At 43.2% G+C, this 27,552-nt stretch overlaps 1 protein-coding gene across 3 annotated transcripts in view; it reads right to left on the bottom strand.

Moving 5' to 3' along the window:
• LOC138854186 (uncharacterized) overlaps positions 1 to 27,552 on the bottom strand; it is a 581,412-nt gene that overhangs the window by 54,206 nt on the left and 499,654 nt on the right. The window contains exon 4 of one of the 3 annotated variants that reach the window (XM_070095872.1): positions 2,674 to 3,468. The exons of 1 other annotated variant lie outside the window; for it this stretch is intronic. In XM_070095872.1, the coding sequence (XP_069951973.1) occupies positions 3,426 to 3,468 (43 nt within the window). In that variant the 3' untranslated portion in view covers positions 2,674 to 3,425. Of the gene's footprint in view, positions 1 to 2,673; positions 3,469 to 27,552 lie in introns of those variants that run through there. One more of the 3 variants, XM_070095871.1, reaches the window with a different exon arrangement.

The raw sequence follows: 27,552 nt of genomic DNA, 5'->3' as shown, positions 1-27,552 counted from the left end.
AGTACCTGAAGCAGTGAGTGGAATGACAGTACCTGAAGCAGTGAGTGGAATGACAGTACCTGAAGCAGTGAGTGGAATGACAGTACCTAAAGCAGTGAGTGGAATGACAGTACCTAAAGCAGTGAGTGGAATGACAGTACCTGAAGCAGTGAGTGGAATGACAGTACCTAAAGCAGTGAGTGGAATGACAGTACCTGAAGCAGTGAGTGGAATGACAGTACCTGAAGCAGTGAGTGGAATGACAGTACCTGAAGCAGTGAGTGGAATGACAGTACCTGAAGCAGTGAGTGGAATGACAGTACATGAAGCAGTGAGTGGAATGACAGTACCTGAAGCAGTGAGTGGAATGACAGTACCTGAAGCAGTGAGTGGAATGACAGTACCTGAAGCAGTGAGTGGAATGACAGTACCTGAAGCAGTGAGTGGAATGACAGTACCTGAAGCAGTGAGTGGAATGACAGTACCTGAAGCAGTGAGTGGAATGACAGTACCTGAAGCAGTGAGTGGAATGACAGTACCTGAAGCAGTGAGTGGAATGACAGTACCTGAAGCAGTGAGTGGAATGACAGTACCTGAAGCAGTGAGTGGAATGACAGTACCTGAAGCAGTGAGTGGAATGACAGTACCTGAAGCAGTGGGTAGAATGATAGTGCCTGAAGCAGTGACTGGAATGACAGTGCCTGAAGCAGTGACTGGAATGACAGTGCCTGAAACAGTGAGTAGAATGACAGTGCCTGAAGCAGTGGGTAGAATGACAGTGCCTGAAGCAGTGGGTAGAATGACAGTGCCTGAAGCAGTGGGTTTAGAGTGTTTTTTCTTTTTTCTTTTTTAACACATCGGCCGTTTCCCACCGAGGCAGGGTGACACGAAAAAGAAAAAAAACAATTATTATCACTCACTTCATCACCGTTTTGTCAGAGGCGTGCCGATAAAAAATTGAAACATATCTCCAACCCTCCTTCAGAGCGCAGGCATTGTACTTCCCACCTCCAGGACTCAAGTCCAGCTAACTGGTTTCCCTAAATCCCTTCATAAATGTTGCTTTAATGTTACTTACTCTAACATAAACATGAAAGATGGAAAGGTACCGAAGGATTGGCGGAGCACTCATAGTTTCTTCATGTAATTGTAATGGAAAGGAAATAAGAAAAACTACAGTATCCCTAGTAAACTGTATACCTGGTATACCTGGTAAAGTATACAGTAGAATTATTACTGAGAGTATACAATGAGTATGACTCCCTTGCCAATACATTTCGTTAATGGGCGCTCAAAACGTGTTAGGTAGGTGGTGTGGAGGCGGGAAAACTCGACCATCAACCAACTCACATATAAACAGTCACCATCTTTATTAACGACTGCAACATCATATAATAACTGAAGATCTCCCATCTTAGTTAAGCTACTGAGTAAAACATCTTGTGTTGTTAAGGTGTACACAATACCCTATTTTTTTCTACAGAATCTTCATGTAGAAAGTATTTACCATCCTAGCTAGGCTGGGTAGTTGAGTATGCACGTTCCACGTGTCCTGCACACAATATTCCCTGTGTTCTCATCTTGCTGGGAAAATCCTCTCTCAGAGTTCCTCGTATGTAAGATCCTTGGCTCTCCTTACATGTTCCTGCAGGCTTAACCAAGAGATCAGCTTTCTCCGTGGATCACAGACAAGCGAGCCGGGGCAATGTTATACCGGTTCCCATTACCAAGTATAATTGCATCGGCTCCGCCAGATAATGCTTCTAACCCTTTGGAAAAAGAGGTTGTAGTCGAGCCATGCTAATATTTCTGTACTTTATACTCTAGTGAACTTTTCACTGAACGTCTTAAATAGTGAAGAATTAGACACATATGCAACATCTAGGAATCTTTATTTGTATTCATTTCGCCATCCAATACAATACAAAGACATAATGTGCAGAGCACCGTAGTCCTGAAGACTACGGTGCTCTTCACATTCTGTCCTTCACATTCTGTCCTTGTAGTGTATTGATAAAGCCATTTGATGGCGAAATGTCTAAAAATAAGGATACCCAGATGTTGCACATGTGAGTACTTCTTCACCTTGTAGGTATTATATACCACTCATGTACATCTTAAATACTAGAAAGTTCTACAGTTTCTATCTAGGATATGTTTAATGCACATTTTAACCTTTCTTCCTCTCGTCCCTTAGATCTCCTTCTCCAGCAGAGTAAGTTAGTCTTTTATGGTCACATCTCCTGTACTTTATCTCTGTGGCTTTCTGTCTGCAAGTAATTCACAGAGCACCACACGAGTCTCTTAGTGTCTCCGCTATCACGTTTAGTAACGAAAGACAAACTCCGTTTTTCTGAAACTACTTCCTCCTCAGCTTTTAGCCACTGTTCTCCTTTTATCCTTCTCCCACTTTTCCTTCATCATTTCTTAGATCATTTTCCTTTCGTCCTTTCTTACACCATCCTTTTATTCACCCTTCTTCCTGTTCCACTTTTTTTCCTACCTTACGTACATTTCCTACAATGTATACACCGAGACGTTGTCTATCTTGCTGACGTTATACACATAGATTAATTTAAATGTTCTTTAAGATTTATTCTATATTTTAGTGTTCAGATGAACTGTGGTCTTAATTAAAAAAATTGGAAAAATATGCTAACGTTTTAGAACATTTTTTTATATATTTAAATAGTTCATATATTTTAAAATATCACAGAAATAGTGCATAAAAATATATATTACTGAATATTTCGACATTTCACATTAGCTGTACATATTTTTCGATATGTGTAATCAATAGCTCTTTAACCTAACAAACTAAATTTACAAACCTATTTTATTTTCTTTCTGTCAGCTTGGAGCTGCTGGTGGTCAGCCATTAAGTGCATTGTGGTGTCACATCCAGTTAGGCTGACTTGGGCCAGGAAGCGGCGGCTCACTGTGGTGCTCACCTCCCTAGAAGCCAATTCGTCAAGTTTTTTGGAGCCAAATATTGTTATTATTGCTAACTACCACCTTCCAGCTCTCTGAGTGGTTTCTGCCAGTAATTATGGGTAGCGATTTCTTGATGTTACGCGTCTTCCGAATGAATTTTTTTTTTTTTTCGTATTGAAGTAATGCGCACTTACGTCGTCTGCGTTTATTGAGAAGCAGTTTTCTCTCAGTCCATTTACTTGTGGTCGAAATTTCCCATTTAGTGATGTGTGCTCTTCTTGCTATTTGTGTTTTGGTGTTAACTATTGTTTTGTTTTTTTCATATTTCTGTCTTAATCTCCTGCTGTTTGGTGGTGGATTGTAGGTCAATGCAACTACTACCGTTGGCTCCTTAGTTATTATCCTTCTGTTTCTTAAAACACCACTGGTTTCAGATTAGCAGTATCGCTCCTCCCCTCTCTCGTCTCTTTCTTTCCTCGTCACTTCATCCTAAGAATTTTGCATCTGCTATCTCAGTTTCCTGTGTGAGAGCTGCCAGGGGTTCCCAGGTAGGAGCTGTGGAATTGGGATAAGTGGTTATGTTTAAGGTTATACCAGCAGTAGGAAAACTCATTATGTGGCTATACAAAATAAGTTGTAATTTTCAACAAGCAGTTTATTCTAATAGAAATTTATTCTAATGGGTTCAAATTACACTCGGAATGTCCTATTAATTTAGATTCATCCCATAATTAAATAAAAACCTAATATGCACTCATACAATTTGGCAGTGTGTAGATGGAAGAAACGGGTAACAGGAGCAGTAAGACAGCAAGGATGGGTCTGTAGAAGGGGCAAGAGGGGAGCAGATAGTACCTGGGGAAAGGGCAAGGAATAGGGGAGGAAAGAGAAAGGGGCAGCATGGAGAGACAAGGAGAGTCAGGGAGGTAGAGCGATGTCGCTTTTGTATAAGTTATGACCAATGGCGCCAGCACTGTGGGTCACTGACCTGCACACGTACGCCTTCCCTCCCTCCTCCCAAGCTGACCCCTTCCTCTTCTCTCACACGTCTCTCCCTTCTGGATATTTTCCAATACAAGACTAAGATATCATGATTGCTCTCTCAAAGTTGGAGATGCGTGCAGCAGGACGGAGGCTACGCTATGACGGATAACTCTAAAATCATCTTGTTTAAGGATACTGGCTCCGACTGGCAAAATGTCACAGACACTCAAAGTCCTGGAAGTACCAGCCTCAAACATTATGATAAGTTCAGATAGGAAAACTATGTGTATGGGCGGAACAAACATTCACTAGATTATGTGACACGGTCCAAGTCAGGTTGGGATAACATCACGTGTGGCAGATAAATGCAGATGCCACAAAAGAACGTCCTAAACCTGTCTATTCCACACGTGAACACTGTGAAGAGGAACAGGCACGACTTTCCACATTACATACTCGAATGTTTCAGTTATCAGTGACTTCAGGACAGATAAAACGAGGAACAGCATTTTGATCAAAGAATGTCTCATTCATTCCAATGCCCACATGACTGTGTGTATGTGTGTACTCACCGACTTGTGCTTGCGGGGGTCGATACTCAGCTCCTAGCCCCGTCGCCTAGATCACCTTGTTGAGCATAATTAATTTCGGTCCTCTCGGGCCTTATTATATCTACTCTTGAAGCTGTGAACTGAATTATCTCCACCAGTGCCTCATCCAAGTCATTCCACTTTTCGTTCATCCTAAGACTAGAGAAATGCTTCTTTGCATGTCTCATCAGTGTTGCTAGTTTCCATCTGTACTTCCATGATCTTGAACCCTTACTTCAAACAGCCTGCTCTATCTGCCCTGGTTATGCCTCTTTAGGATTTTGTATATTGTAATCATGTCTCACCTTGTCCTTTTCTTCCTCAGGGTCGTCAGCTTTAATTCCTTCGGCTTCTCCTCGTAATACGTCCCTCTCAGATATAGTCCTAACTTTGTTGCAAACTTTTGATTTTTATCGAGCCTCTTCACACGCACGCACACACACACACACACACACACACACACACACACACACACACACACACACACACACACACACACACACACCTTATACAAGAGAAACTTCGTACATTCATAAAACAGATGGCAGATAACTGACATACACACAGTTACAAAGCAGGTGGCAGCATGAGCCTCAGTAGAGCACAGTGAAGAATGACATTGTCTTCAGTCAGGGTGAGGAGGGGTCAGAAAGACCCTTGACCTGCCAACGGGTAGCAAGGTCTCCTACCCTGGTGTTGGGTATGGGTGACCCTGGCTCAGTGGGGCTTCCCCAGTCACAGGGCGCTCACCCCTTGCACCAGCAGGGTACATAACCTCACATCTCCTCCCCCTGTACCCTTATATCTCCTCTACCCCGTGCACAGTCTCCTCTACCCTTACGTCTCTTTCCTTTGTATTCCTGCATCTCTTCCTGGAAGTTTGGCGATAGGTGGGTGGGAGTTTGGTGGGCGGTTCTAGAATCAGGTGGGTGGGGAGTGAACCCAGGAAGAACCTGACGTCATTCACACTCACCGTCAACAAACTTCGTTAACGCAAAATTTCTCTTTTGTTTTTTATAGGAAGTGTGTGTGTGTGTGTGTGTGTGTGTGTGTGTGTGTGTGTGTGTGTGTGTGTGTGTGTGTGTGTGTGTGTGTGTGTGTGTGTGTGTGTACACTCACCTAATTCACCTAATTGTGGTTGCAGGGGTCGAGACTCAGCTCCTGGCCCCGCCTCTTCACTGATCGCTACTAGGTCCTCTCCCTCTCTGCTTCCTGAGCTTTGTCATACCTCTTCTTAAAACTATGTATGGTTCCTGCCTCCACTACTTCACTTGCTAGGCTATTCCACTTCCTGACGACTCTATGACTGAAGAAGTACTTCCTAACATCCCTGTGACTCGTCTGAGTCTTCAGCTTCCAGTTTTGACCCCTTGTTTCTGTGTCCCCTCTCTGGAACATCCTGTCTCTGTCCACCTTGTCTATTCCCCGCAGTATCTTGTATGTCGTTATCATGTCTCCCCCGACCCTTCTGTCCTCCAGTGTCGTCAGTCCGATTTCCCTCAACCTTTCCTCGTACGACATTTCCTTGAGCTCTGGGACTAGGCTTGTTGCAAACCTTTGTACTTTCTCTAACTTCCTGACGTGCTTGACCAGGTGTGGGTTCCAGACTGGTGCTGCATACTCCAGTATGGGCCTAACATACACAGTGTACAGTGTCTTAAACGATTCCTTATTAAGGTATCGGAACGCTATTCTCAGGTTTGCCAGGCGCCCGTATGCTGCAGCAGTTATTTCGTTGATGTGTGCCTCCGGTGACGTGCTCGGTGTTATGGTCACCCCGAGGTCTTTCTCCCTGAGTGAGGTCTGTAGCTTTTGTCCACTTAGCCTATACTGTGTGTGTGTGTGTGTGTGTGTGTGTGTTAGTTACCATTTTGTCCTAGGCACATGTCGATTCGACACTAGGCCTGTTGTATATGAGTGTGTGTTTGTGTGTGTGTGTGTGTGTGTGTGAGTGAACTCACCTATTTGTGGTTGCAGGGGTCGATTCATAGCTCCTGGCCCCGCCTCTTCACTGATTGCTACTAGGTCCTCTCTCTCCCTGCTCCATGAGCTTTATCATACCTCGCCTTAAAACTATGTATGGTTCCCGCCTCCACTACTTCACTTTCTAGGCTATTCCACGGCCTGACTACTCTATGACTGAAGAAATACTTCCTAACATCCCTTTGATTCATCTGAGTCTTCAACTTCCAATTGTGACCTCTCGTGCCTGTGTCCCATCTCTGGAACATCCCGTCTTTGTCCACCTCGTCTATTCCGCGCAGTATTTTATATGTCGTTATCATGTCTCCCCTGACCCTCCTGGCCTCCAGTGTCGTCAGGCCGATTTCCCTCAACTTTTCTTCGTAGGACAATCCCCGTAGCTCTGGGACTAGTCTTGTTGCAAACCTTTGCACTTTCTCTAATTTCTTGACGTGCTTGACTAGGTGTGGATTCCAAACTGGTGCTGCATACTCCAGTATGGGCCTGACGTAAATGGCATACAGAGTCTTGAACGACTACTTACCGAGGTATCGGAACGCTATCCGTAGGTTTGCCAGGCGCCCGTATGCTGCAGCAGTTATCTGATTGATATGCGCCTCAGGAGATATGCTCGGTGTTATACTCACCCCCAGATCTTTTTCCTTGAGTGAGGTTTGCAGACTTTGGCCATCTAAACTATATTGTGTCTGCGGTCTTCTTTGCCCTTCCCCAATCTTCATGACTTCGCATTTGGCAGGGTTAAACTCAAGGAACCAGTTGCTGGACCAGGCTTGTAGCCTGTCCAGGTCTCTTTGTAGTCCTGCCTGATCCTCATCCGATTTGATTCTTCTCATTAACTTCACATCGTCCGCAAACACTTCTGAGTCTATCCCTTCCGTTATGTCATTCACGTATACCAAGAACAGCACAGGTCCTAGGACTGACCCCTGTGAAACCCCGCTTGTCACAGGCGCCCACTTTGACACCTCGTCACAGGCGCCCACTTTGACACCTCGTCACGTACCATGACTCGTTGTTGCCTCCCTGTAAGGTATTCTCTTATCCATTGCAGTGCCTGATCCTCTAACTTTTGCAGTAACCTCTTGTGAGGAACTGTGTCGAAGGCCTTCTTGCAGTCCAAAAAAATGCAGTCGATCCACCCCTCTCTCTCTTGTCTTACTTCTGTCACCTTGTCATAAAACTCTAATAGGTTTGTGACACAGGATTTTCCCTCCCTGAAACCATGCTGGTTGTTAATTATACACTTGTTTCTTTCCAGGTGCTCCACCACTCTCCTCCTGATGATCTTCTCCATGACCTTGCATACTATACACGTTAGTGATACAGGTCTGTAGTTTAGTGCCTCATGTCTGTCTCCCTTTTTAAAAATTGGGACTATATTTGCCATCTTCCATACCTCGGGGAGTTGCCCAGTTTCAAATGATGTTGATAAATTAGACACATGTGCAACTCTTGGGTATCTTTATTGAGGAAACGTTTCGCCACACAGTGGCTTCATCAGTCCAAACGTAGGAGAAACTTGAAGAACAGGAGGAGAATGAGGTAATCAGTCCCTCAACCTTGAGTCGATGTGTTCAGTCCATCAATCTTGAATAGAATACGGCATATCAGCGGAGAAGCAGCTTATAAACCGTATATAAACCTCTTCTAAACTCTGTATCATGGCCTCTGCTGCTTTGACTTGCACCTCCCACTTCCTGCTTTCCATGTCTATCCTCTCTTCCATTCTCATGCTAAGTTCTTCTAGTTTCTTTTCCCATTCATGTTCCCTTTTTGTGAGCTCTGCTGCCCAATCTTCCTTTGCAGTTTCCTCCTCCTGTCTCTTGGTTTTTCTTGTTGCTCTCTGGCAACCCATTTTTGTTTTATCCTGATTGCCTCAGAGTGGGAAACCTATGTAATTCTGTATGTTAGGTTAGTATTGTGTATGTCAGAGTGTGGGGGGGGGGAGGTAGAGGAGGAACTGTGGCTATGTGGGAGAGTAGTGGGAAGGGGGAGTGGGAAGGAGAGTGAAGCAAGTGGGTGAGTGGGAGAGGGAGAGGGGTAAGGAATGAGAGGTGGGGAGGGGAGGGATCAGGTGAAGGAGTGAGATGTCGGTGGGGGAGGGGGGAGTGTATGAGTCTGGCAATGTGTGTGTGTGTGTGTGTGTGTGTGTGTGTGTGTGTGTGTGTGTGTGTGTGTGTGTTTGTTGTGTGTGTTGTGTGTGTGTGGGTGGGGTGTGGGGGTGTGGGGGGGGGGGGGGGGGGGTGGGGTGGTGTGGGGGGTGTGGATGTGTGTGGATGTGTGTGGATGTGGGTGGGTGTGTGGGTGTGTGTGGGTGTGTGTGGGTGTGTGGGTGGGTGTGTGGGTGGGTGTGTGGGTGTGTGTGTGGGTGTGTGTGGGTGTGTGTGGGTGTGTGGATGTGTGTGGGTGTGTGTGGATGTGTGTGGGTGTGTGTGTGTGTGTGTGTGTGTGTGTGTGTGTGTGTGTGTGTGTGTGTGTGTGTGTGTGTGTGTGTGGGTGTGTGTGGGTGTGTGTGGGTGTGTGTGGGTGTGCGTGCGCACACTAGGCTACGCTACTCTTTTGAAGATTATAAAAAAAATTTCACAATCAATTCCTTATTAATATACACTAATATATACTATATAATATTAATTGTGTACACTTGTGTTTGTGTGTACACTTGTGTTTGTGTGTGTGCGCGTTTACTAGCTTGTCGTTCTTTGAAAAAGAGGGGGGGGGGGTCACGTTAACACTATTTGTTATTGTTGTTGTTTCACCGGTACTCTCCCGGCCCAGATCTTCGCACACTAGGCTACTTTACTTTTTGAAGATTATAGGATTATTTTTTCTCACTCAATTCCTTATTAATATATACTAATGTTTATTATAATAATAATTACGGGTGCACACGTGTGTTTGTATGTGCGTACTTGTTTACTAGCTTGTCGCTGTCAGGGGTGGGGGGGTTCACTAGGCTACACAACTCTTCTGGAGTTTACCTGGAGATATTTAGATAATTTACTAAACATTATCAGGGTTACCACTATCTATCTCCTGGTATTGAAATAGGGAGAGAGTGATGGTATAGCATACAACCAGCAGGGCGAGACACCGAGACTTTAGACACTAACCAAAATTAACCACAAATAGGCAAGTGATGTCGTCTGCACAACAATGGAGGTTCCTGCCGGTCGGCTGCTATCAACTCCTTCAATTTTGTAACTCCTTCAGGAACTTTATCATGCATTCAAGTTCTTATTTTCTTTTAAGACTTGGTATTCCCTCTTTTTTCTTTAGTACAGTATTATGGAATAACAAGTCTGATGATGTTAGCTACATTCACAACACCAACAGATGGGGATTGACTAATTTTTTCTTACTTTCAGTATTTACTTAATCACTCTTTTATGACCTTATCACTACACTGCTGTTATAACCAACTAACATATGTATTTGTTAATATTTCAGATCACACCGTTAACCCAATTAACTGTTTGGATATTTTGTGTCAACACTGCAGCCAGCAGCCTGATCAGCTGACTGCTACCCTCCCTAACTCACCATTCATTCAAATTTAAATTGTAAAATTCTTGATCTTATCACATTATTCGCACTCTTGAAAGCTATTACACTCTTGTAGGTATGTTCACTGATTCACTCACGTACGATGACCGCTAATAATATCTTAGGACAGCCACTAGAACGCTAAATCCTGGGAGCACTATTCAGCGATACTGCTTCACGTGTGTTGTGTTGTGTTGTGTTGTGTTGTGTGTGTGTGTGTGTGTGTGTGTGTGTGTGTGTGTGTGTGTGTGTGTGTGTGTGTGTGTGTGTACTCACCTAGTTGTACTCACCTAGTTGAGGTTGCAGGGGTCGAGTCCAAGCTCCTGGCCCCGCCTCTTCACTGGTCGCTACTAGGTCACTCTCCCTGAACCATGAGCTTTATCGTACCTCTGCTTAAAGCTATGTATGGATCCTGCCTCCACTACATCGCTTCCCAAACTATTCCACTTCCTGACTACTGTGGCTGAAGAAATACTTCCTAACATCCCTTTGATTCATCTGTGTCTTCAGCTTCCAACTGTGTCCCCGTGTTGCTGTGTCGTCTCTGGAACATCCTGTCTTTGTCCACCTTGTCAATTCCTCTCAGTATTTTGTAAGCCGTTATCATGTCCCCCCTATCTCTCCTGTCCTCCAGTGTCGTCAGGTTGATTTCCCTAACCTCTCCTCATAGGACATACCTCTTAACTCTGGGACTAGTCTTGTTGCAAACCTTTGCATTTTCTCTAGTTTCTTTACATGCTTGGCTAGGTGTGGGTTCCAAACTGGTGCCGCATACTCCAATATGGGCCTAACGTACACGGTGTACAGGGTCCTGAACGATTCTTTATTAAGATGTCGGAATGTTGTTCTGAGGTTTGCCAGGCGCCCATATGCTGCGGCAGTTATTTGGTTGATGTGCGCTTCAGGAGATGTGCCTGGTGTTATACTCACCCCAAGATCTTTTTCCTTGAGTGATGTTTGTAGTCTCTGGCCCCCTAGACTGTACTCCGTCTGCGGTCTTCTTTGCCCTTCCCCAATCCTCATGACTTTGCAATTGGTGGGATTGAACTCCAGGAGCCAGTTGCTGGACCAGGTCTGCAGCCTGTCCAGATCCCTTTGTATTTCTGCCTGGTCTTCGATCGAATGAGCTCTTCTCATCAACTTCACGTCATCTGCAAACAGGGACACCTCGGAGTTTATTCCTTCCGTCATGTCGTTCACAAATACAAGAAACAGCACTGGTCCTAGAACTGACCCCTGTGGGACCCCGCTGGTCACAGGTGCCCACTCTAACACCTCGCCACGTACCATTACTCGCTGCTGTCTTCCTGACAAGTATTCCCTGATCCATTGCAGTGCCTTCCCTGTTATCCCTGCTTGGTCCTCCAGTTTTTGCACTAATCTCTTGTGTGGTACTGTGTCAAACGCCTTCTTGCAGTCCAAGAAAATGCAATCCACCCACCCCTCTCTCTCTTGTCTTACTGCTGTCACCATGTCATAGAACTCCAGTAGGTTTGTGACACAGGATTTCCCGTCTCTGAAACCATGTTGGCTGCTGGTGATGAGATTATTCCTTTCTAGATGTTCCACCATTCTTCTCCTGACAATCTTTTCCATGATTTTGCATGCTATACATGTCAGTGACACGGTCTGTAGTTTAGTGCTTCATGTCTGTCTCCTTTTTTAAAGATTGGGACCACATTTGCTGTCTTCCATGCCTCAGGCAATCTCCCTGTTTCGATAGATGTATTGAATATTGTTGTTAGGGGTACACATAGCGCCTCTGCTCCCTCTCTCAGGACCCATGGAGAGATGTGTGTGTGTATATGTGTGTGTGTATATGTGTGTGTGTATGTGTGTGTGTGTGTGTGTGTGTGTGTGTGTGTGTGTGTGTGTGTGTGTGTGTGTGTGTGTGTGTGTGTGTGTGTGTGTGTGTGTAGGGATGTGCGTGTGAAAAATAATAAAAAAGCAAGAACAGAACAAGAAAAATAAAAAAATATAAAAACAAAGAGAACAACGACAACAAGAAATGACGAAGACGACGAAGAAAACGAAGAAGACAAAGACAAAGAACCAGAAGGAAGAGGAAGAGGAGGAGGAGGAGGAGGAGGTGGAGGTCATCGTCATCCTGGGACGTGCTAGACCTGCCAGTCTTCACTAGTTAACCTGTTTGTGTGACTTTTACAAGACTAGTTACCAGACTATTTACAAGACTAGGTACCAGACTATTTACAAGACTAGTTACCAGACTATTTACAAGACTAGTTACCAGACTATTTACAAGACTAAGTACCAGACTATTTACAAGACTAGTTACCAGACTATTTACAAGACTAGGTACCAGACTATTTACAAGACTAGTTACCAGACTATTTACAAGACTAGTTACCAGACTATTTACAAGACTAGTTACCAGACTATTTACAAGACTAGTTACCAGACTATTTACAAGATTAGGTACCAGACTATTTACAAGACTAGTTACCAGACTATTTACAAGACTAGTTACCAGACTATTTACAAGACTAGTTACCAGACTATTTACAAGACTAGTTACCAGACTATTTACAAGACTATTTACCAGACTATTTACAAGACTAGGTACCAGACTATTTACAACACTAGTTACCAGGCTGTTTACAAGACTAGTTACCAGACTATTTACAACACTAGTTACCAGACTATTTACAAAACTAGTTACCAGACTATTTACAAGACTAGTTACCAGACTATTTACAAGACTAGGTACCAGACTATTTACAAGACTAGTTACCAGACTATTTACAAGACTAGTTACCAGACTATTTACAAGACTAGTTACCAGACTATTTACAAGACTAGGTACCAGACTATTTACAAGACTAGGTACCAGACTATTTACAAGACTAGTTACCAGACTATTTACAAGACTAGTTACCAGACTATTTACAAGACTAGGTACCAGACTATTTACAAGACTAGTTACCAGACTATTTACAAGACTAGGTACCAGACTATTTACAAGACTAGTTACCAGGCTGTTTACAAGATTAGTTACCAGACTATTTACAACACTAGTTACCAGACTATTTACAAGACTAGTTACCAGACTATTTACAAGACTAGTTACCAGGCTGTTTACAAGACTAGTTACCAGACTATTTACAACACTAGTTACCAGACTATTTACAACACTAGTTACCAGACTATTTACAAGACTAGTTACCAGGCTGTTTACAAGACTAGTTACCAGACTATTTACAAGACTAGTTACCAGACTATTTACAAGACTAGGTACCAGACTATTTACAAGACTAGTTACCAGACTATTTACAACACTAGTTACCAGATTGTTTACAAGACTAGTTACCAGACTATTTACAAGACTAGTTACCAGACTATTTACAACACTAGTTACCAGACTATTTACAACACTAGTTATCAGACTATTTACAAGACTAGTTACCAGACTATTTACAAGACTAGTTACCAGACTATTTACAAGACTAGTTACCAAACTATTTACAAGACTAGTTACCAGGCTGTTTACAAGACTAGTTAACAGATTATTTATGAGACTAGTTGCCAGACTATATGACTAGTTGCCAGACTATATGACTAGTTACCAGACTATGGGGCGGCGTGTGGAGTGGCGTGTGGAGTAGTGTGTGGAGTGGCGTGTGGAGTAGAGTGTGGAGTAGTGTATGGAGTGGCGTGTGGAGTGGCGGGTGGAGTGGCGTGTGGAGTGGCGTTTGAAGTAGCGTGTGAAATGGCGTGTGGAGTGGCGTGCTGTCAGTGCACGCCCAAACTCCTGTACTTGATTGATGAATCCAAACCTCTCTCATCCTCCTGCCTTCCTCTAATACTGCCTATCTCACTCCTTCCCAACCTGTCTGCCTGCCTGCTTTTCTCCCTGCCTGCCTGCTTTCCTCCCTGCCTGCCTGCTTTCCTCCCTGCCTGCCTGCTTTCCTCCCTGCCTGCCTGCTTTCCTCCCTGCCTGCCTGCTTTTCTCCCTGCCTGCCTGCTTCCCTCCCTGCCTGCCTGCTTTCCTCCCTGCCTGCCTGCTTCCCTCCCTGCCTGCCTGCTTCCCTCCCTGCCTGCCTGCTTTCCTCCCTGCCTGCCTGCTTCCCTCCCTGCCTGCCTGCTTCCCTCCCTGCCCGACTCTACAACATGATATTCCCACATAATAGTAACTACAGTTCTGCAGAAACGAAACCTCTTACTAAAACCGTACTGGGATGCTTGACGTTATCCAGACCGCCATACTGAAGTCTCCCAGGTCAGGCTGACAGATTTCACTGCTTCATTTATGCAAATCATTCCGTGTGATGGGCTATGTCAGGAAAAACGATGTGAATATTATGTAGAGTTAGGTAGCTGTACACTGCGAATGTACCTAACATTAATAAAAAAAATCACTTTCTGCCTGCACCCCACTGTTTTCTTCCTGCCTTGCTTAATACCTCCGTGGCTGTCTCCTTCAATCCCTTTTTTTCCCTTTTCCTTCCTGCCTGCCGCCTGCCTTCCAGTCTCCCTGCAAGTCTTGATCATATGATAACTCACTGGCTCAATATATATATAAACGTTGGTTCTTGGTGCAGAGTGTTGTGTGTCTGCGGAAGGCGACTTCCAGCAGGCAGTATCTTAATATTGGCAAGGCGGCAGTGTACGGACAAATTCAGCCTTTTTCTTCTGCAATCTTCTATATATTTCCTCTTTAATGGGATGGGAAGGACAACTGCCGAGGGGAGCCGAGTAAAATCTGCGAGCTAATGTCTGACCAAGTCCTTGCATGACAAAAAGTTGTCTTTGTCCTGTAGTATTTAAGGGGGGTTTGTTGTGTTATAGGGATAAGTATCCGGTTATCCCTTGTAAATAATTTGGTAGTCTCATCGGCCAGTAAAATGCTGTACTGCTCTGTGACTGGAAAGCAGCGGTGAAGTCCTTAAAAAAAATCGTTCTCTGGAGGGTGTTGTAAAGCATAGTTTGGTGTATGATGGAGTACTAATAACTGGGTTTGCACTACTGTACTAGTTAAAGTGCCATCACTTGATATACTGTCTATCGCGATCTTCCGCTGCTGCACGCTTCTTGTTTGTCTCCACTGAGCAACCAGTGAAGTACACTATACTGTTGGCATCTTTGACATTAGCTATTCTAGATTCTGTATTGTTGTGCTGCTGAGGTACATAGCCGCTGCTGGACGCAATGGGACTCTATTCTTTTCACAACGAACATACACTCAGGAGAGGAACCTTATAACTTCGTTTTAGTCAGAATTCGACCACTGTCAAGTCACAACCAACCAAGTTGTTATCAAGTCACAACCAACTTATTATCAAGTCACAACCAAGTTGTGACTTGATAACGGACCAAGACAAACGGAAACATTGCCCTAAGTTTCCTCTCTTTGCTGAGAGTTATTTGTGGATTGCTCCAGCAACGATATAATGACTATTCTTGCTTCTGTTGACACAGGTTATGATGGTGAAGTGTACTCCTGTATTAGCAAATCAGTTATTTTTACCGGCGGTGATCTTATACGTAGTGTCTTCTCAGCTGCTTAGGTAGAGATTCACTGTTAGTTGTTGTTGTTGGTGAAAAGAACGTAAGAGTCTTTGGTGATGATGGCAGTGGTGGTGATGGTAGTGGTGTTGGTGGCGGTGGTAGCGGTGGTGTTGGTGGTGATGGTAGTGATGGTGTTGGTAGTGGTGGTGTTGGCGGTGATGGTAGTGATGGTGTTGGTAGTGGTGGTGTTGGCGGTGATGGTAGTGGTGGTGTTGGTATTTATGGTAATGGTAGTGGTGGTGTTGGTGGTGATGGCAGTGGTGGTGATGGCAGTGGTGGTGTTGGCAGTGGTGGTGTTGGCAGTGGTGGTGTTGGCAGTGGTGGTGTTTGGTGGTGATGGTAGTGGATCTTGCAGGATCTTGTTCAGTATACAGGCGCTTATATAATTAACCTTGTTCATGAGGGCTAGTTGCTGAAGCTGTCGTCTGAGGCACGTTGGTTTCTTCCAGAGGGATGCCCCATAGTTCGTGTGTACTTTCTTTGTACAATTTGCGTGCGCTCCTTGTTTGCAGAGGTGATGGTATGGAACTGTTTCGCCAATGGGAGAACAACTGCATGGATTCAGTACGTAGCTCAGGAGAGAAACATTTGTCAGCTGGACACGTTAATGGCATGGAGTGATGGACCAATGGAAAGAGACCAGGGAAGGCTACACCCCAAAGATTTATATAGATTGCAGGAGAATGATGAACGACTCTTGAGAGAAGTCGGAGCAGTCGCACCCTCTCTCCAGGACAATATGCTTATTTTATGCAAGACTGGTTACGTGTTGCAAGAAGAGAGGGGCAGAACACCTTGAGAGGAGGGAATCCCTGCTGACAAGGCAAAGGGAAGGTGCGTGAAGTAGTATTAAAAGATGGAGAGAAGACAATTGGGAAGGAAACGGCGTAATACAGACAGGATGATAAATGTCGAAGAGAGGGTGATGAATAATGGCGAAAGGGGTGAGGAAGAGAAAGAAAGACGATGAATAGGATAGAGATGACGATGAATAAGGGAGAGGTAGAAGTGGTACATGAATGGGCGACAGAGAGGCTTTTCAAGTGAAGAAGAATAATGCAGGTGGCATGGGAGTACCTCTGTCTACACTGTCACATGGCCAGACTTAATTTTTATTTCTTTTAGAAGGCCAGCCGACTGTATGTGTGTGTGGCCGCCCTGTTGTCAACGGTTGACACCTCGCCAGTGAGGATCTGTCACCAGTCCAGGAGGGAGTAAGGAAGCAGTTCAGTGTGGAAGGTAATGTAATCCCGTGAAATGAAAATCTCAAGATAAAACTTGTGCATTATCTGCCTTACATATGTAACCCTGAATAGTTAGTGTTGTGTCGTGTGACAAGCTGATGCACCTCGCTTTCTGTAAACCTTCAATGCTTGTCTAAGTGATGCAATACTAACACTAAATAATTATACACTTCTGCAACATTTGGAAATCTCACTCACGCCACGATGATCATATATCAGTACCTGAGGTATTGAAACTAATGAGAAATGTTATGGTGATACCAACAAGATGTGGAAAGAGACACTTATATACAGTTTAGGACATTTATTAAAGGAAACGTTTCGCCACGAGTGAAACTAATTCTTGGGAAGCTTGGGAAAAGGCTGGACAAGTGGATGGGTGGGAATGGTTGATTTAGAGAAGCACCTGCCTAGTTTGGACCAGTAGACCTGCTGCAGTGTACCTCCATTCTTATTTTCTTATATTAAAGACTCTGTGTAAGAAAACCAAGACAAATGCATCTTCATGTAAGTCATAATATAATTACGTATAATGTATACATAAATAGTTTACGTTGTCCTCAACGACAAGATATAATTTTCCTAGTTCAGAAATTCCTTATTTTATGCATATAAATTTACGAAATCCTACACTAATCTCACAGGAGGAAGATGACTAGGGAAGACAGGAGATGACTAGGGCAGACAGGAGATGATTAGGGCAGACAGGAGATGACTAGGGAAGACAGGAGATGACTAGGGAAGACAGGAGATGACTAGGGAAGACAGGAGATGACTAGGGAAGACAGGAGATGACTAGGGAAGACAGGAGATGACTAGGGCAGACAGGAGATGACTAGGGCAGACAGGAGATGACTAGGGAAGACAGGAGATGACTAGGGAAGACAGGAGATGACTAGGGAAGACAGGAGATGAATGGGAAGACAGGAGATGACTAGGGAAGACAGGATATGACTAGGGAAGACAGGAGATGACTAAGGAAGACAGGAGATGACTAGGGCAGACAAGAGATGACTAGGGAAGACAGGAGATGACTAGGGAAGACAGGAGATGAATGGGAAGACAGGAGATGACTAGGGAAGACAGGATATGACTAGGGAAGACAGGAGATGACTAGGGAAGACAGGAGATGACTAGGGAAGACAGGAGATGACTAGGGAAGACAGGAGATGACTAGGGAAGACAGAAGATGACTAGGGAAGACAGGATATGACTAGGGAAGACAGGAGATGACTAGGGAAGACAGAAGATGACTAGGGAAGACAGGAAGATGACTAGGGAAGACAGGAGATGACTAGGGAAGACAGGAAGATGACTAGGGAAGACAGGAGATGACTAGGGAAGACAGGAAGATGACTAGGGAAGACAGGAAGATTAAGTAGGAAGAGTGGAAGATGAAGTGGAAAGAGTGGAAGCAACATTCATCTTCATCCTGATGGAATGATAATGATAGTCGCGAGTAACGTGATGGATAAGGATGATGAATAAGAAGTACAGTACGATGAATAAGTAGTGGAGGATGATGAATAAGGAGTGCAGGACGATGAATAAGAAGTACAGAAAGATGAATAAGGAGTGCAGGACGATGAATAAGAAGTACAGAAAGATGAATAAGGAGTGCAGGACGATGAATAAAGAGTACAGGACGAGTTGATGACTAAAACATATGTGCAGCATCTGTATATTTTTAGTGAGATTTTAGTGGAGTGATGCAGCAGTTGCGGACATGGTTACATGTGGGAGGGTCCCACTAGAGGAAACTGGTCAGGCCTGTAAGGTGAACCAGAGATTTAGCTACCGAGCTGCATAAAATATCTTGTATACATCTTGATTACTAAATTTATAGGCCTGACCTACTTCCACTAGTGGAGCCCGCCCACATTTGACCATATCTACCACTGCTGCAGCTCCACTTTTTACACAGGCTCAACTTGTCTCCGTTTTAATGTCTCTAATAAAGCCCACTAAAGATGCCCAGGTGTTGCACATGTGTTATTCACCAGGTTGTTGGTACAGTATTATGTTCTTTTGATGTAATGGTAGAAGATGGCGAACAAGGAGGATAGGAAGATATGGGTAACCATAATCAGTATTGCATTTAGAGGAACTTCCATTATAAAGTGGCAGTTTTCAACCTGAAAAAAACTTTGTTAAAATTCCACCAGGTATTTCAGTGAGACATTCCTCACTGATCTAACTGAAGGCTTCAGGCAGAAATAGTCTGTACTGAAGACTTCAGTGCAGACTATTTCGATATTTCAGCTCACCGGATCACAACGATGTTCTCACTAAACATTTAAACAGATTGCGTGAAAGAATCACCTCCAATAACCTCTGGGAGAAGGGAAAGTGTCCCTCCTTCTGTGCAGAGCTTATCACCCATCACATCCTCAGTCTTTAGCACACATTCTTAATCGACACAATGTGACCGAGTATTCAGAACAAAAATGATTTAGTTATCAGTTCGTGAGGCAGTTGATTCAAAAAAGGGTTTGGAGGTGCAAATGACTTCCTAATTCCCACTACTGGTATCTCCCGCAGATAAAACAAGTGGTGAGTGGAGGAAGAACAATGGTAGGCCATTTCTTGGTGTGAAGCGGATACACAACAACAACAGGTGTCACTGCGAGTGTACTCGAGAACCATATTCATCCTAGGACGCATTTCTACCCCTAAATCAGCTATATGGAACTGTTACAACCAGGAACCCAAAGACAGCAGACATACTTGCAAACCGTATCACTGTCACGATACAAGACCCAGAGTCATACATTCAACAATTATGTGTAGCTACAAGTTTTCAGAAGTAATAGCAAGACTGCCTGAAGCAAATGGCCTCAAGATCCCTGAGAGCAGAAAATGCTACTGGACCAGGTAAGGTGAACGTAAGACTGCTTCTCTCACACCTCTAGCACAGTGTAAAGAACTTTTTGTAAAAGTAGGATATAGTCTCAATATACAAACAAAACAACAGTGTGAAGGCCAGCATCACAGTCATTGCTGTCACTGGTAACACGACTGAGATAGTATCACATGTTACAGCATTTTTTCAATTAATTTTTTTACTACCGCGGGATAACAGGAATATCTTGTTACTTCTACTTACTCTTAGGTCATACTACACATGCATGTAAACACATATATGTACACACACCCATCTAGATTTTCTTCTATTTTCTTGATAGTTCTTAAACAAACCATACCACGGGCGGGGATAGAACCCGCGATCAGAGTCTCAAAACTCCAAACCGTCGCGTTAACGATTTCGTGAGTGAGTCTTAATAGTTCTTTTTCTTCTTTATTTCCTTTATGTCCATGGGGAAGTAGAAAAGAATTCTTCCTCCGTAAGCCATTCGTATCGTAGGAGACATAAATTACTAAATTTAAAAAAGTGAAACTTTGGTTTTTCTTTTTTAGGTCACCCTGCGTTGGTGGGATACCTGCAGTATACCTGGACAGTGTTCCGGGGGTCAACGCCCCCGCGGCCAGTGTGTTGAAAAAAATTTGTTACTATGTGACTATTAGCTCTTAGCTGTTTGAAAACATTCGCTCTGTAGCTCACCTCTTGAAGCTCTTCACAAGAGAGGCAGCCACCAGCAGGTTCACTCTGGTAGTGACCTTTAACAACGTCAATCCATCAGCAATTATTCAGTTATCGACTAACTTGCATAAAGACATGTTCTCAAGACAAAACATATATTTAAGATAACTCAAGAAATAAATGACCGAAGTGGGTCGCTGATGGACAAAACTCAGTGCATATATTTAATTTAAAAATATATGTATATATATAAACTAAAATTAAACTGAATCTAATGTTAAGGCTGAACTTTAAAGCTGGCTAAGATAACACCTTCGAACTTGTAAGAAAAGAACTTGAAGGAACTTATCAGATTTTGAGACAAACTAACGAAAGATAGATCATTTAATATGAGAGCATATAAATGATAACATAAAAGGAATAAACCAAGACTTTTCAAGTTAAAAAGATATAAAACAATAACAATAAATGCATCTGTTAAGACAAAACTCTAAATTCTGGAGATAGATGGCATAGTCAGCAAGTGGTCAAAAAACATTTCACCCGGGAACAAACTTCTTCAGTCAATTCGAAGAAGAATATCCACGGGCAAAACGTCTCACTGTCTCTTTTTTCACGAAAACACTATACCGTATTAGTTACTAATTTTAAAAGAACCAGTTGCTATTTTTATATAAATAAAACTTGAGCAGCATAATTAAAACCATGATCATCACACATTCCTAAATTATTCATCCAATTAATTAAAATCATGTCTTCTTCGTGAGAAAACTTCCACGAGCAGCCGCACTGATAAACTTTCCTCTAAAAGTAATACAAAAAAAAGTCATGTTGAATCCTATTTTGAAAAACAATTGTCTAGTTGTTCAATACTGTTTTGAGGAAATGTCTCGTTGTTCGGACATTTATTTTGAAGAACAATGTCTCGTTCGACACTTATTTTGAAGAACAATGTCTCGTTCGACACTTATTTTGAAGAACAATGTCTCGTTCGACACTTATTTTGAAGAACAAATGTCTCGTTCGACACTTATTTTGAAGAACAAATGTCTCGTTCGACACTTATTTTGAAGAACAAATGTCTCGTTCGACACTTATTTTGAAGAACAAATGTCTCGTTCGACACTTATTTTGAAGAACAAATGTCTCGTTCGACACTTATTTTGAAGAACAAATGTCTCGTTCGACACTTATTTTGAAGAACAAATGTGTCGTTGTTCAACACTTAATTTGAAGAACAAGTCCCTGACAAGACAAGACCATCCCTGACCAGATAAGACCATCCCTGACCAGATAAGACCGTCCCTGACAAAATAAGACCGTCCCTGACAAAATAAGACCGTCCCTGACAAAATATGACCGTCCCTGACAAAATATGACCGTCCCTGACAAAATAAGACCGTCCCTGACCAGATAAGAGCGTCCCTGACAAAATAAGACCGTCCCTGACCAGATAAGAGCGTCCCTGACAAAATAAGACCGTCCCTGACCAGATAAGAGCGTCCCTGACAAAATAAGACCGTCCCTGACCAGATAAGAGCGTCCCTGACAAAATAAGACCGTCCCTGACCAGATAAGAGCGTCCCTGACAAAATAAGACCATCCGTCACATAAACCACTGTCTCACCGAACATTATCAAAACCAACTTCCATTAAACAAAATCTTAAAGCGGAGGTAATTCAGAAACACCCATTAAAGAATTCCTTAAATAAAGACCTAATCTTACAGCCCTAAGTGTTATCTAGGTGACTTCCCAAGAGCTTAAGTTTGACATTTCAATTAAGAGTCAGTGTTTGATGTTCAGAGAGCCATCCAGTTAACTTTCTGAGCGTCCAGGTTAGAAATTCATTAGTCTGGCATTTTTTAGTGCGATGGAGTGACTATTAAAGTTCAACTTTAGTGGATCATGACGACTGTGAGTTTGGTATTTCGAGGGTTTAAACAGTTATCACTGGAAGAGCACTCTAACTCAGCAACTACCATGTCAAATATCAAATGTCAAATATCTGAAGTGCTCAACTGATAGTATTTCAGGAGTTGAACTTTTTCAAAAGCTTGTTTACTGGAGCTTCAAGAGCTTCAATGATATTATCAATCTTGAAAAGCTCTAAAAGATTTAAATATGCTCCAAGAGCTACAAAAGTGGTGCTTGGTGAAGCAGAGCGAAGATGAACCATTGTGTATATGATAATGGTATACAATAACGGTAAGTTGATAAGGCATGCAACAGTTAGGACACATGTGCAACAGTTGATAAGACTCTCATGTGCATCGTCTTTACCTCTCTACTACTACTGCTGCCTAGTCTGTGCTCAAGTGAAGAAGCCTACTGTGTAGGCGAAACGTTTCGGAATAAAGTTACCTAACGTTGCCCATGTGTCTTACTTATCAAGACGTACGATTAAACTCCGTCCTCCGTGGATCACGGAGGACGGACCCTTTAATCCTCATAAATAACGGACCGTCAGCACTTCAGGATCGATGCTCGGGGAGAGGAAGGGGGGGGGTGGAGATGGGGAAGGAGGAAGTGGAAGGGAAGGGGTAGCTGGAAGGAGGGGAAGAAGGTGCCTTTACTGGGGGACACTAGCTGAAACGAAACGTGACAGGGGTACTGGGAAATGGTGTGCTGGGGTTAAGGTAAAAGTGAGGAGGTTTGATGCTGGAGAGTCGGGGAGGTTTAATGCTGGAGAAGATGGCTGATGATCACAGGTCACGAGGGAACTCACGTAACTATGATCGCTCAGTTGTAGATACACGGACGTAACCCTCAATTACTCTCGTTTTATTGGTCCATCAGGTACATATCTGGAAATGTTACTGCTGGGTGTGTCACTCCCCTGAGTCGCTGGCTGGCCTCCACGCACGCATGATAAACGCAACGGAAACCTATTTAATATACTTCGATCATCCGACATATAACTTTATTTCCAGTTACAGGCATTCATAGTGTATGACGCTGCTCGCATCTCAAGTGGTAGCGCCTTCAGCTGGCAACTGAAGGACCCAGGCTCGATCTTTGGATCAGTGGAAACTTTGAGCATATTTTCTTACGCCTTCTGCCCAAGTTCACCTAGCAAAAAAGTGGGTATCTGGGTTAAGCCGACCCATCCTAGTAGAGAGCATCTAAGGACCTCAGTGGAAAACCACACTGGCTTCCTGGGTTATCGTAGGTTACCAATCCTCCACCTTAATAACTCTAATAAAATCATCACCTACGGCTACGATACACTGAAAATTTCACTTATAGACAAAACTGTTCCTCACACATAGTATGCAGAGGCCAATTTCTAGATAAAGCGACTGCTGTCTTGCTAACATTCCAACATTTGCAATATCTCAAGGTTTTTGCAACTTTTTAGATATTTACGAAGTGAATGTTAACCTACACAGCATAACGTCAAACCATCATAGAACAATTCAGTAAAAGTTCCAAGAGATTAACTGTTGACAAGTGAGACAGGACAATACCAACTAAACTATCAGTTGTTTACACTACACCACCTTCGACAGGTGGTGTACTGTAGACAACAATAAATGGACTAGCAATAGATGGTTTAGCACCTGGAAGCGCAATTCATATTCCTCATTCACCGTGTTTAGACTAGATGAGATCTATCTACACTCGTAAGGCCTTGAAAAGTAGCGAGTAGGATTTCTACAAGTGTGTCTCATGGGAAGAGACGCAAATGCTATATTATACGATCTTTTTAATGACGTTTTGCCCACAGTGGACTTGAGCAACTCTCAAACAGATCTGTTTTTTTTGACTTAATAAACCCCACTGTGTAGGTGAAACACCGTCAGCAAAGTATGGCAATATATTTCAGTTTTTCTCTGCCATCGTGTCGGTATAAAGAAGATTTTCTCTCCAAGAGTAGCTCGTTATAAAGACCACGTCGTACTTAAGGAGCTCTGAACTACAGTACATAGAAATGCCTCGCATTCTCTAATTTTCACTAGTTTATAGTTGCGTTGAGAGCGAGGTACACCTCCATGGTACTGCCAGACAAGACTGACACTTCTGATATAGACTCCCATATAGAGTGACGGTATATGGATTGCATAACAATCTTGGTTATGAATGTGAAAAGGTTTGTCAAATATTCAAGATTAGCTAAGGTTCTAGCAGCCAGACTAGATTAAGATCACTACAACAGTACCCCGAGCGGAGTCTAGCTGAAATCACTACAACAGTACCCTAAAAGGAGACTAGCTTACATCACAACAGCACTTCAAACGGAGATTAGCTAAGATCACAACTAAAGTACCGAAAACATAGACTAAGATCACTACAACAGTATACCAAATGAGCGAGTGATTTCTCTTTCCCCAATGATAATTTAAATTCGCCTTTGCTAACTGGTTGACGTGATACCATCACAGGATATGTATACGATTCACTGGTTTCTTGCGAGGACCTACATTAAACAACATTTACTGAACCCCCCGTATGGTTATAAGTATGACCATAATTATTAAAGGGGTGGACCGGTAAGTCAGCGGAAGGCCTCTGTCAAATGACCAAAAGCTCCAATGGCGGGTCATCATTTGACTAAGACCCACATCAGGAGACACTTGTCCTGTTTCCTGACGAACCTTACGTAACCCATATTGACATCCCACACCACTGTACCTCAGACTTGACACTCCTTACTGTATCCCGCACCTGACACCTACACTTCACTCGACACTATCACTGTACTCCACACCTGACACTTCACACGTACCCCACACCTGACACCTCGCACGTACCCCACATCTGACACAGTCACTAAGCACAAACAACAACAACAAGAGGAACATACTGGCACCATTCATCTTGTAAGCGTCACACAGGTGCTCCTAACAATGCAAATACGCCGTCGCGAGTCAATTATGCAAATTCAAGGCAAATATTAACATTTTTGTTTGCCACGGGAGAACCCAAAACATTATTAACCTACGTGTCCCCTACCGCGAAGCTCAGGTTAATTACAGGTGCACTAAGAGAAAAGAATCACCTTGGCTCCGTCAGAAGACAATGGTACACAGAACAGTTAAAGCCCCAGCGCTCACAGCACCACATGGAGCTTACATGGTTCAGTCAAGGTATACGCGCTACACGATACAGTCTCGCTGTCTCTCTCCTGAATACATTACTTGAGAAACCGTAACGGGTGTTGGGATGATGGTATCAGCAGTCAAGCAGCCGGGTGCCCCAAGCCTGTCTACCAGGGAACAGTAGAGGCACACTCCCTGTGTCTCAGAGATAGTGATCTCAAGACGAGCGTTCAATTGTCTCACCAAGGGTGGTACAGTACATGTAAGACACTGTGAACGTAACATCAGTAGTCTAACAAATACAAAAATTCCTCCATTTAACTAAACTCACTATAATTACTCTACATAACATGTCCTCTGAAGTCAAAATCGAGAATCAGAACCTGGAAAAAGCTGGTTGAAAGAGATTGCAAATTGTTATGCAATCATACTGGTAGGCTCAGCTTACATTTTACACGAGGAGAATATTTAATAAGTTTTATTAAAACCTTATCAAGCTATAAAAGAAACGTCAAGTTAATATATAGATAAAAATGACTTTCTCCATTTTAAATAAAAATATGAAACACTAACAATACTAGGTACATAAATTATGAAAAATTTCAGAAGTCTTGACAGCTGGTGGTGATTGCTTAGTAATCAATGTGATTTGTCAACAAGAGGTAGAACCGCGTGTGCTGAGCATCACAGCACAACCTCTGATTACTGGATCGGCACAGAATGTAAGAAGAGAGGTAACAGCTGACTGAGTAAAACAACAAAGCAACGGTAAACATAGAAAGGTGAAAATGGGAAGACAATATGATGGAAAGCCCCGCCTCCAGAGATCCCTTCTCTCAGGTCACCCTCCAGCCTAGCCTTCAGAGATCCTTTCTCTCAGGTCACCCTCCAGCCTAGCCTTCAGAGATCCTTTCTCTCAGGTCACCCTCCAGCCTAACCTCCAGAGATCTCTTCTATCAGGTCACCCTCCCGCCCAGTCTCCAGAGATCCTTTCTTTCAGGTCATCACTTGTCCAGCTTCTAGCAAACTCACCTCTCTTTATGGAATGTTTGACGCTATCCTCATTGATTTAAATAAGTCTCTCATCTCAGGTTGACAGATTTTAACACTATAAATGAATCCCATCCTGTGTAACTAGCATGTAGAGTAGTGTAGCGGAACAGTTCTGTTGATGCATCAAATTTTGCTTTAAAAACAACCACCTCAAGGTCCAGCCTGTCTTTCCCACAAGAGCACAATACCAACTACCACTATACAGCCACAACCCTCACCATTTCCCCTTTATGTATATACTATCCACTACAAAAATCCCTCCTACAGTCCAATCCATCCCATCCTCAACCTACCCAAGCATTTTCCTTCTCCTGACTCATGGGCAAGGAACAGGAAGCCAAGACACTACAATCCTGAACACAGAAAAATAAAAAAAAAAATGCTCAAAATGTTTTAAACACCAGCAAACGAAGTACCATTGATGAACTGAATAAAGGAATATCAGAGGCAACACTAGGCATTGTAGCCCACACGGAGAAGTAACCAAGGTGATAACAGGTGCAATATGTCCAGCAGGATATCAAGTGCTGAGGAAAGATAGAGAAAACTTTATTCATTTCTGATAATCAGAAATGAATAAAGTTTTCTCTATCAGAAATTAATAAAGTTTTGAGGAGATGAAAGAAGAGAAGCGAAAATGTTTACAGAGTAAACATAATCAAGAAATCAAAAATGGGGAAAGTTAAAATAAATTTGTATTGTATTTCATGGATCACTAAACAACTGTTGGTCATTCAGTACAAGAAATAGTAGAGGCTCGCTAATAGAGGCCGAAAAACGTGGAATGGAGTGAATAAAGAAGTGATGGAGGCACATTCCATACATAGCTACAAGAACAGGCATGATGGGGCCCATGAGGACAGGACAAGTGATCCCGTAACGGCAGGACCCGTTCAGTCTCGCGACTACAAACTGGTGAGTACACATGCACAAGTAGAAGCCACGCGAGCGCACTCACACACACACGCACCCACATTCATTCACAGGTCTTGAAGAGGTATGATAAAGCTCTTGGAGCCGGGAGTAAGTGGACCTAGTAGCGATCAGTGAAGAGGCGGGGCCCAGGAGCTATGACTCGACCCCTGAAACCACAATTAAGTGAGTACAATTAGGTGAATACACACACACACACAC

This window comes from Cherax quadricarinatus, chromosome 51 (genome assembly GCF_038502225.1).
Source record: "Cherax quadricarinatus isolate ZL_2023a chromosome 51, ASM3850222v1, whole genome shotgun sequence".
Taxonomy (NCBI): domain Eukaryota; kingdom Metazoa; phylum Arthropoda; class Malacostraca; order Decapoda; family Parastacidae; genus Cherax; species Cherax quadricarinatus.
This window is presented reverse-complemented; position numbering and strand designations above follow the sequence as displayed.